At 33.7% G+C, this 12,629-nt stretch overlaps 1 protein-coding gene across 1 annotated transcript in view; it reads right to left on the bottom strand.

Annotated features, from left to right (window-relative positions):
• LOC142334343 (mitochondrial mRNA pseudouridine synthase RPUSD3-like) overlaps positions 1 to 12,629 on the bottom strand; it is a 44,056-nt gene that overhangs the window by 14,474 nt on the left and 16,953 nt on the right. Inside the window, exon 3 of the mRNA XM_075382313.1 lies at positions 8,958 to 9,159. Within this exon, the coding sequence (XP_075238428.1) occupies positions 8,958 to 9,159 (202 nt within the window). The remainder of the gene's footprint in view (positions 1 to 8,957; positions 9,160 to 12,629) is intronic.

The raw sequence follows: 12,629 nt of genomic DNA, 5'->3' as shown, positions 1-12,629 counted from the left end.
TAAAATTTAGTTTAAAGCTAAAAGAAAAAGAATAACAAATATATCAGATGTGATACTGGAAAAGTAAAAAAAGAAAAACTCTTAATTAAGGAAAACTACAAAAGAATGAATGAAAAACTATTCATTCTTATTCTTTTTACTCAACCTTAAATGTTATAAAACTACTTATGACAAAGATAGATTATAAATGGATTTCTCATCAACAAATAGAACAACTGAAAAAAAGTACAAGACTACACCAAATGTAGAAGAGAAGAAAATTCCAAAACCAAAGAGAGAATTAAAGCAGTATAAAAGAAAAAACTATATGAACAAAATGAGGCAGACGAGAATCTAGAAAATGGCAAAGTTGAAAAAGCAGTTAAGAAATAATAACCAGTTTAAGAAAGGCTGCAGCATTAGAATCTTAGATGAAAATGGGAAATTACTAGAAAACAAAGAAGTAACAAATTGAAAAATATTGAACATCATTAAAAAATGTTATGAAGGCATAACTGATTTCCCTAAATGATGGAAAAAATACATCAAATGATTTCCTAAAAGGTTCAGTGATAAAAGAAGAATGTACAATATTTATCTTTTGGTCAAAATACCATGAAAAGATTAAAAACAGCAATTTAATAAAGAGAAAGAATTATCAGCAGGTCAAATCCCTTTTAGGTAGAGTAATATTGGAAAATAATCGAAATGCTAATGAGGCTTGGAGGAAAAGTGTTAGATTAGAAGTTTACTCTTTTTGCAACTCTATTTTTAGATTAATGTAGAAGTTTATTTTTTTTGGAACTCTAAATATTTCTTGAATTTTTGAAAGAGAAAATGACCATGTTTAATTTTCACTTCTGACTGCCTATTTATTCCAGCTCCTCTACTAGCATACCCTGTTTTGAAAACGCTTTTTGGGATGATGCTTATCCCTTCTTTGAGCAGTACTGCATTCTCTCATGGATGTCCACAAGGAGAGATAAGAATTATGAATTTTTAACCACTTTTTCTAATATGTATTACTCATATAGAGCTGTTGCTTATATTAAACAAATGTAATTATATTTAATCACTACAGTTTTATCCTCAATATTAGAGTAGTTTCTATCGCTTAGCTTAAAAACCGATAATTAATTTTTTTTTAGACCTATGCTTATTTCTTTGACCTGTATGCCTTTTTATTACAGAACATGATACATGTCCATTAATAACACATTGGCAAAGAATGCAAGATGGCTGTATGATGACTGGCACCTAACCCAGTTTTTGGAACCCAAATTTAAGATTCAAAATTGATTGTTTTCTTCAAATCCAAAATAAGAACACTTTTATTTTTAAACATTAAAATATACAGATATTTATGACAAAACACAAGTTATAAATTATTATCTTGTTGGGAAACAATACTTTCAAGTTTCTGATATGAAATTACCTGGGATCAAATAAATATTTATCTCGTTATGTTCTTAAATTCCTATAGTTAGAAAATATATTTTTCCTGATGTTGAGTAGTTTTTTTCATTTAAGCCATTTCAATTTTTGAACATTTAATATATATTGTTTATAAACACTCAATTACTGTTTACAGACTCATAAACAGATAAAATATTTTCATCATAAACTTATAAATTAGTTTGATCAGTAAAAATACCTGTATGTAAAAGTATTAATCAGTACATATTGAGTACATCGAACAGAAAATTTAAACTTTAATATTTAGTTAAATTTAAGAAGGTTAAAAGAAGGCAATATTTTAAAATTAAATCAATAAATACATATATATTTCATAAATAGCTTACTTATCTTCAAGAGGATCTTGATTGAGTTTAAATTTTTCATTTCTAATGGCAAGAATACTCACCGAACTAAATCATACTTTTTCATTAAAACATTCAGAAAAGCTTTTTATAAAATCTATAGCATAGTTTGCTGTATCTTTACCATATAAAATTATTCATACACAATCATTCATAATCAAAGAAACAATTTTTTAATCAAGGACACAATTAACACATTCACTGCTCATCTACTAACCATATACCTACCCTAGAACCTACATTTTTTTATTACAATTTACCTTACCTTTTGGTGTTTACTGCCTGTATATGATATTCGATTTTGCTTATTGTAGTTTTTCTTATGTAGGAAGTCAAAATTTGCCATATGCCCTGACGTCCTATGAGCACTGAGTGCTTGATCAGATCTTATACAATGGTTTTCTTTTCACCAGTTTCATTCTTTTATTGATACATATTTAGTAAATGATAATGAAGTACAATTTAAAATTATTTCCCCTTACAAAACTAGGAATATTTTATTTACATCTGTGTTTCATTTGTATTCTCTGATGTTACTACCACGGAATAATTTTCTTAAAACTAATAAAACTTACGTGAAATTAAATAAAAACTAAATAACTCCCTATTTACAACCCCTCCTGCCACCCAGTTTTGTATTTTTACAGTTTCTAATGATATTTGTCAAAACAACCTGGGCAAAGGCCAGGTTGATTTGGGCATACTTTACAGTAATACACTGTTTTTCTCTCTTTATTATTTGAGTGGCAGACTCTACATATTTTTTGCTTCAATCTGCCATGGTCATCTTGTTCATCAGCGATACGTATTGTATGTTTTTGGGCAAGCTTTGGAGAAGTTAACATTTTTTCGGGTGGACAAGGCAGGAAATGCTCAAGTATAGCCAGCCTGAAGTCATACATAGACATTTTTGTATTACCAGAATACATATTGTACAGATGTAAAGCATTGTTAATGTACATGGACATGATATGAAAAAAAATGTATTTATATCATTGGATGGTTTTTCTCTCGCAGGGATAATAAGACATCAGCTGGTCTCCTCTGTCAACCCCTTTCATATGAGCACTGTACTGCAACACTAGCAGAGGTTTTTCTGCATTTGACTCCTTTTATCAATTATCTCAACCATCTCATTTTCAAATTCTGTTGATATATAAGTTACTTTCCTTTTATCTTTCCAGGCTCCAATCATAACCCCACACTGTACCCAGCTATAGTCTCTCCTTTACCCAGTTTTACCGATACAATATCCACCAGTGAGCACTTTTGATTACTTCTTAAAGTACCAGTGCAGTAGATATTATTAACCAGAAGTTTTAATGCTAATAAAGAACTATTGTAATAATTATCTATGAACAATGTATGGTCTACATTCAGAGCATTCTGCATTAAATAAATCACTGCTTCTGAGACATGAGCTTTCCTGCTGTTATGTCAGTTTTGCCTACATAACAATGAAAACATAAAATTATACTGTCTTTCTCACTCAAGGTATATATTTTTAAAACATGTTATGTCTCTTTCCTTTAATGTATTACCTAAAAACTAACCTCCCATGTCAAAGTACCATCTCTTCATCTAAAGAAAGTTGTTTACTGGGCTGATATATAAAAATAATTTTTGAATTAAAATTGTGTTTTATTCCCTGTATTTTGCAGGTCAGCTTTTTTTTCGGCATCAGTTTTTGGCTCAGAAGAAAAATACCAACACCTAACAATTAATAAAAAGCAGTCATGACTCATACAGGCTTTGAAACCAGGTAAAACAAACAATCAGTGTGTCTTCCAATAATCATGCAAACTGTGTAGATTGATTGTTCCCATATGCAATATAAGAGCTAAGAAGGTTTTTAATTGTCAACTGTTAGTGGTTTCGATCGACTAATGCGGGAATTTTCTCGTGTATTTTCCAGTAAAAATATATTTTCTGTATTCTGATTTGTTTCACTTGCAATCATTTTCAAATAAACAACACCTACCAGTAAATTATAAAAATCAATAGGGCGATTACTGGGTACTGGCACATTCAATCCATTATTATTGGTAAATGCAATGTGTTTCAAGCTGGAGGTTTTGTTGGACCATGTTGGATTATAAACAATATTATCATCATCATCAAACTCACTCAGACTCGGAATTGCTTTCCAGATGACCAAACTCGTCCTCACTTTCACGTAATAAGTTGTCTTGGCCTGTTCTTGAAGTTCCTGGCTCATTAGCCGCCATTATAATAATGGTAACTAATAGCAATAAAATAATATTAAAATTATGCTAAATAAACTAATAACAGAACTAAAATTTTCAAAGAAATAACAGAAAAAGAAATAATGTGTAACTTTCACGACATTGTCTGGTACACTGGTGTCACATGAGTACTAGCACTGCAATCCAAGAACAACAGGCTCATACACAACAGTGCATCTATATGTAACACGCTCACAATGTATGAAACGCACAACACAAGAACTGACTGAAGACTGAGATATATACAAATGAATGGTGGGATGGGCCGCTGAGATCATTTCAGCATCCTCCCAAGGTCCGCCATGTAATGCTGATGGCACATACACAGTTAATGTATTAATAAATTCACTCTCATCTAGCCTTTTATTTCCAATTACAATTACAGTGGATTCTGGTCAATAGGATCACCGGTTATTCAGGGCAGCCGTTTAATTGGGGCATTTTTGTTAAAACAGAAACATATTGGTATAATTTATGTAAAATTACATTGGTTTAATGGTCCAAAATGCCACTTATAAGGCCCACTAGCTCATTTATTTATTTCTTTTACTTCTAAAATATAACAATTTTATTTGATTTAAATTGCTTGACTGTTGTTGAATGCTGTATTGAGAGAGGTAACTTCCTTCTATCACTGGTCTGTAGAGTACATAATGCATGACGACACAGATGACATCATGCAGTTATGACAAAGCAAATGCTTTTATTTTCTTCAGTGCAAGTCCATTGTTCATTGTGTATGGTGCTGTTGTTATTGTTTTTTTTTGTAATTATTTCTAATCACTTTTGCTTACCTTTTTTTACTCTCATTATTCATTTAATCTTTTTAATCACTTTTATCTTTTCACTTTGAAGTGTTAGTTTAGTTAAAAGTCAATGTTCATAATTTATCCAATTCCTTGCCATGCCGTGTAAAGACATGACATTGGCAGAAAGAATTGCTTTGCTACACAAAATAAAAAGTTATCCACCAAACACTGGTCAGTGTAAACTTGCAGAACTACTTGAAGCATCAAAAACTACAATAGCTTAGATTTTATAGAAAGAAACTTTGCAGTGAATGGTCTAAACAAACATGAAGGAGAAGAAACTAATCAAAAAAGAAAACGTGAAGGAAATCTCATTGAGAAAGCTTTAAATAAATGGTTTTCTATTGTTACTAGTCGAGGAGTAAGTGTCAATGGTCCTATGCTAAAACAAAGAACAGAAGAGCTTGCAAAAAAATTGAGACACTGCGATTTCAAAGCAACAGACGGTTGGTTGTCACGTTGGAAATGGAGATGTGAAATAAAATTTAAAAAAGCTCTCGGTGAAAAGGCAAGCGCTGATACCGACAGTGCTGAATCATGGAAGAATTCTAAACTTCCTGAAATAATCAAGAAATATTCACCCTATGACATCTATGATGCAGATAAAATGGACCTGTTTTATCACGCTACACCAGATGGGTCTCCCTGTTACAAACACATCATGTTATCAGGCTCAAAAAAACAATTCGAATTACTTTGCTTTGTTGCACAAATATGTCTGGCAATGACAAATTAAAACTTCTTTGTACTGATAAAGCAGGTAAACCACAGTGTTTTAAGTGGGTTAGAATGGAGAGCTAACCTGTGCACTACTATTTTAATAGAAAAACGCGGATGACGAGTCTAATTTTTCATGATTGGCTGAATGCTTGGAACAATGAGTTACAGAAAAAAATCAAGAAGGATTTGCCTGTTTATTGATAACTGTGCTGCCCATCCTAATGTAGATTTACGAAACATTCAAGTGGGAAACTCAAGTAGAATGTTTCCTGAAGTGATGTTTCTCAAGTAGAAAAGTTGGAAATTTATCATATGATTGTAAGATTGCTATAGTGTGTTTCAAATGTAAAAAGAAAGGTCTATGATCAAATTTTTCTCCTAATCGAGATGAAAATAAAGATTATGCCATGATGTCTACTGAAAATCAAATGAAAGGAAATATAAAAACCTATTGAGAGAGATACGAACAAGTTTATTGATTATGATTTTGAGTCATTTAACTGTTTCAACCGACAATGAAAAATTTAATTGTGATGAGTGGTACATTGATGATAGTAGTGCTAGACACCATGTAACAAATCGTTTTGACTAGTATGGTAACTTTAAACCTTTTGAAGTGTCAAAACAAATGGGTAGTGCTCATCAAGGGATAGTGTATCATTGATTAATAACCACATCACTGGTATCATGTTAGATCCATGATAAAATAAATCATCTAATTAGCTTCAGTAAATGTTTTTAACTGACCAAACAACATAGTAAACATCTAATAGTAACAACATTAAATTAGAAGCTCTTGGTACTGGCTGTAAAAATGTTAAAACTTTCAATTATCAAGATTGGTCTGTTAGTTATTTTGAAGATGTGTGGTAATTTCCAGATGGGATTTGCAATTTGTTCTCAGTTAAAAAAGCTGGACAAAAGGGAATTAACCAATCAATTCAGAATAATGAAAAATTACAGATTTTATATAGAAATGTTCCCAGTGCCATATCTATTTCTAATTAAGAAATGAACTTTAATGGTTGATAGTGAGAATCGTCAACAAAAATCGTATGCTTTTTCTGAGGCACAGATACACTACACTGCAAAGTTGGTATGAAAAATTTGGTCATCAAAATAAACACATGCAGAATTTTTTGAAAGATTGTGGAATACCAGTACAAATAGGTAATGAATTGTGTGAAGGATGTATGCATGGTAAACCTCATCGATTTAGTTAGTGAAAGAATTGAAAAATCTACTAATCTAGGTAATCTGATTTTTGCTAACATCTGTGGCCTGATGGAGCAGATAGATTTCAATGGTTATCATTATTTTCTTGTTTTTAAAGATGTTTTTTCAGTTTCACAGTTACATATCTATTACATAAAAAGGATGAAGTGAAAGAAAAATTAAAAAGATTCATTGAATTAGTGAAGATGTAAGTTAGATTGATTATAACAGATGGAGGAAGAGAATTTGATAACAGAGATGTAAGATCGTAAGCTAAAACTAATGAACTAAAACATTTAATTATAGTTCCTTACAGTCCACAACAAAATGGAGTGGCTGAATGTGAAAATAGAATTATATGCGAGATGGAATGTTCGTGGCTTCAATCAGCTGTTTACCTATTTAAGTTTCTATGGAGTGAAGCTGTACTTGCTATGACGTATACGTTAAATATATTGCTGCGATGTAAACATTAAATAGAATGTCCCAACAAAAATTAATGGAAACTCACCCATACAATTACTTTTGCATACAAATTATTTTCACCACTTTAAAATTTTTGGCTCAGAATATTTTGTATGGATTCCCGAACAGAAGCAAAATAAATTTGAAAATTTGATATAGAAGATAAACAACCCATGCATGTTATTTTACAATTTGAGGTATATGAGAATGAGAGGAATACACAAAATCAGTTATTGTGAATTATACACATAATGAGGATGTTTTTCATAACTTGTAAGATAAAAGAATATTGATAATAAAAGTATCGTTATAATCTAAGTAATAGACAGGAAATTCAAGAACCAGCATGCTATGAAGATGATTCATTTCAACAGAATCCAATAGTTCTTCTAATAGATCTATTATATTTTAATAACACAGTTAAAAAAAGAAGTACCAACAAATTATGATGAGGGCTATGAAAATAAAAGATGTTAAATATTGTAAAGCTACAATGGGCGATGAAATGAATTCATTACACAAGAATAAGAGGTGGGAATTAGTGAATTTACATTTTCAAAGTACTCTCATTGGTAACAGATGGATTTTTTCCATAAAAATGAATTCAAAAGATGAATGAGACTTTCAGTCCAGTTGCCAGATTAAAACCCATAAGAGCTCTACTGGGCGTTGCTGTTCAGGGTGGATGGAGTATTAAACAATTTGACATGAAAAGTTTTCTTGAATGATACCTGAGAAGAAAATATACATATACATGCAGCAACCACAGGGATATAACAACAACACAAGATGTAGATGTAATTACTTAAAAGTTTGTACGACAGAAACAGGCTTTGAAATATTGGTATAAATGTTTAATTGAATTCCTTGAAACTTGTAATTTACAGGAGAGTTGTGTAGATCCTTGTATGTTTTATAATAAAAATTGATACTACTTTTCCATGTGGATGATGGGTAAGTTAAGGGACAAGAGGAAGTAGTCAGTCAATGAATTCATGATCAAATTGGCTCATCGTTTTGGGATTTACTCCATCAGATGTGGAACATTGTTTGGGAATGGAAATAGATAAATTTCATGAATATATTACAATTTCTCAAACGACATACATGAATAAAATATAAAAAAAAAAATTTGGCATGAATGATGCAAAGCCATTAATGATCTTAATCATTGGCAGAAAATGAAAATAGCTATCGTGAGATCATTAGTAGTTTAATGTGTTAAATATTGGGGACCAGACCAGATTTAGACTGTGCAGTTAATATAGCTTCAAGATTTTAGGACATACTAATTCAAGCACACTTTAACTTAGTGAAGTGGATACTCAGACATTTGAAAGTAAATTATAGGATAGAATTTAAGAAAACAAGAGATTTTAAGAATTAAAGCATATAGTGATGAAGACCATGTTGGAGATAAAATTACAAGATTTCTATGAGTGGCACACTTTTTTAATGTAATTAAAAATTGCATTAAAAAATCAGATCACTAAAATGGACAACTTTGCAAAGGGTTACTTCAAAATCTATTGCAGTTATCATCACCTCTTGATAAAATTTGACAAATAAAAATAATTCAATAAAACAGCTATCTGTAAACTTAGGATTACTATACTTCCAGAAAATCTGTACTCAAAGATGTGTCAATGTTAGTAATATAAAAAAAATATCTTTTAAGATACATGATATTTAAAAATACCAACCTTTTTCATTTTTCCATTTTCTGAAACATCTAAAGTAATGCCAATTCTAAGGTTATCTACATGATCTTCAAGCGGTTTTCCAGTACAAATAGCTAGATACGATTCTAAAGGTATTTTCTGTCCTCGTGATCTTTCCCAACATATCTGAACTTTGGATCTGACATTTTCTGATTGACCAAGTATAGCAACACCAGTAGTATATCTAGTCACAAAAAAAATATAAATTTATTTGTACATTCAACAATAAACTAACTCCAACTAAATTAATTTTATACCAGTAATACAACCAAAAAACACTAATACTAGTAACAAAAGAAATTGTGCAAGTAAGACAATTTAAAGCTTGTGTATTTTATAAATTATTTTTCACACAATAATGTTACTTGTGTAAAACATTTGTGGCATTTTTATAAAATGAATGATATTAGTTTAATAAAAGGAAAAATGAACATGGTACATATTCTGACAGGTTTTGTTTATTTATTTCTGAAATCATGTAGCTGGTTAATAAAAGGAAACTGGTAATTTATAAAATGTAAGAAATTTATTTAGAAAGGACAATTAAAGTAGATAACAGAAAAAAAATCTTATTTCATGGATATATATATAGTGCTAAATTATTATTAAATACAAACAATTGAAATATAAAAAAAGCAATAGTTATAATATAAAAATAAAAATCAACCTTACCAACCAACTTACAAGCAAATCGGATCACAGAATGCTGTTCTTCAAAAGTGCTTTCTTCAAGCGGACACACCATCATAACTAAGACTTTTGAGGTTGTGTTTATGTAAATATTAATTGCAGCTGACTAAAAATCTTCATAAGACTGCCAACTAACACTTACAAAAGTTTATTTCCTTCACTAAAAATGCTTGTCTGTTTAATTACTGAATGACCCTCTTATTTGCATATTTGTTTGTGCTACCTGCGGCTTTTGCAATGATTGAATGATTATGTCCAAGTTTCACTTTCGTACGCAAGGACTGGCAGTTCGCACAGATTCAAAACTTTCCTTTTAAGGCAAAAGGGGTTTGTTCTTGAAAACTCTGTTAAGTCTCCCGAATGCCTGCCATCTAAGTTTAACTTGTTCAACTTCTTTGATTGTACAGAGCACTTGGAAAGTTACTGTGTACTGAAATTATGAAAGTGTAATGACAAAACTTTCTTTATTATTAATTTGTATTTTTATTACATTATTTTGTAGAAACTGATGTTACAATAACTGAAATAGTTTAAAAAAGGTGTAGAAAATCACCTCCTCCTACATCAATATACACTGCACATGTTTCATTTTGTTTTCAAATGCTTTAACCAGCTGATGTACTGGACTGTCTTGTATGTATTGTACTTTTTAGTTTGTCAATTATGCATTGTCTGTTGCAATACACTGCTTTTTTCACAGCCCCACCATAGACTTTAGCCCTTTGATGCGGACAAAGTGATGTTGCGTCTGAGACTCTTTCTGTGTGTTCTGAGTTGCGGTCATGTGTGTACCTTCCGCAGTTCTGAGCGAATTCAATTTGAGTGCTTTAGCATCAGTAGCACCGTTTAAATTTACTATCAGTTATTACTTGTGCACTCAGTGCAAGGCGAAAGTTTTGTTCAGACACCTGCCTCAGCGTGGCGATAAGGTGGCAACGACTCCAGGTCATAAGTCCTCGTAACGAGTAATGGGTAGCACCCTTAGTCCTACTTGCATTCTTTTAAGAATGAGAGCTGTAATCCACGGTTTCTTGCCATATGTGCTGTACGTATTGCACTTAATCGATCTAGTAGCGGTGAAGAGGTGCATAGTGTGACAGGAGAATATATAAGGTCTTCAGCTGACCGTGCTCGCTATGGGCAATTGTCACGTTTGTGGGCTTGCCCAACCTAGTGGATAGGAAGGAAGACAGCGAGAATTTTGTTAGTTTTTTGTAGGGACAGGGAATCTTCGGCCATGGAAGGTTTCCAGGAAGTACTCAAGTCCAGGTGGAAGAGGAAGCCGGAGTCCGTCCCATCAAGCTACTCCGAGGATGAGTCCAGCGTCGAGGATGAATTGATTGAAGGTTTCATCGCGCAGCATCATTTTGATGTTTTCAATGTAGCCAGCGAATTGACTACCTTCACCGGTGCAGTCTGTTTGCGGAGGGCCTTCCATGGTATCAACATTGATGTTAACGAAGGATATCCCTGGTAGGATTCTTAACTGGTCGATAGTCGATGATTGCCAGAGCGATCACCGGTTAATAATTTTTGATTGGATAGGTGAGTTGCGTGATGTCTTTAGGGGTGACGTTCTGTTCAACAGGGGCGCTTCTTGCACAGGCGTGCGGATTGGCTAAGGTTTTCAAAGTTTTTGCGGCCAGGCTTCGGGTATTTGCTCGAAGTCTGGACGAGGTCCCGTTAGAAAACCTGGCAGAGAATTTTTCTTCTGCGGTAGTTTAAGCCGCTGAACAGTCCATGGTTGGACTGTTGACCAGATGGTGGACTCAGGACTTGACCGCGATGAAGTGGACTGCGGGCCGGCTCAGGAGAGCCGCACAACGTGAAGGTGATCCTGATCGGCGTGCAGTCTTGAATGCGGATTATCGTCGGAAGAAGACAGAGTATTTTCATAAGGTTAGGTCTTCTAAACGTGATTCCTAGTGCTCTTTTGTGCAAGGGCAGGGAAATAAAGACACATGGGGTGTCGTCTATAGAGTACTAGGTCATAAGCGGAAAAAGGACATTCTTCTGTCGGATCTCTCGACCCAGGATGAAGTTGTAGATAAAGATCGTGTCCTCGCTCATCTGATGGACGATCTGCTTACAGATGATACCGAGGTTGGTGAAACCTCGTATCATCGACGTGTTCGCATTGAAGTCGTAGGTTTTCGCTCTGAGATATTATCTTCAGAAATTACTGAGGCGAAAATTCGTTAAGTAATTTGTAGCCCGGCTAGGAATAAAGCCCCCCGGATATTATCACGGTGGAGCTCCTTGTTTGCACGTTGCCTGTGATTCTTGGTCCTTTGACTAGGGTTTTTAATAGGTTGCTTTTTGCTGGGAACTTGCCAGCGTATTGGAAACGTGGTGCTGAAACTGTTCTTCAAAGGTGGCGACAAGGATCCCACTGTAAGTTCTTCTTACCGTCCTCTGACGCTCTTGCCTGTAGTAGGTAAGGTTTTCGAGAAGGTCTTGTATCTCTGCATTAACAGTAGGTTAACTTCTAACCATATGCTGATGGACGACCAGTATGGTTTTCGCCCCGGCAAGGACACAGAGGACGCGCTTCTTAGGGTTATGGATCTGGCTTCGTCCAGCGACTGCAAATATGTACTCGGCGTCTTTTTAGACATACCTGGGGCTTTCAATAACTTGTGGTGACCCTATGCTTTGTTTCAACTGCAGCGGCGTAGGTGCACGCTAAATGAGATTAGGACTCTCTCGAGTTATTTCAGCGACAGTACTGTCATCGTTCGCGACGGCAGCTCGGAGGTACGAAAGACACTGTCTAAAGGTTGTCCACAGGGCAGTATTCTAGGTCCACTCGTCTGGGTCGTTGAGTTCGATTCTCTCATGCGATTGCGGATACCCATTGGCTGCCGCATCGTGGCTTAAGCCGATAGGTTGCTGCTGGTCGAGGGCAATTCGGGTGCCGAGATAGAACTCAGAGTGACAAAGGCATGCAAGATGTTAAGGTTG

This window comes from Lycorma delicatula, chromosome 1 (genome assembly GCF_047948215.1).
Source record: "Lycorma delicatula isolate Av1 chromosome 1, ASM4794821v1, whole genome shotgun sequence".
Classification (NCBI taxonomy): Eukaryota; Metazoa; Arthropoda; class Insecta; order Hemiptera; family Fulgoridae; genus Lycorma; species Lycorma delicatula.
This window is presented reverse-complemented; position numbering and strand designations above follow the sequence as displayed.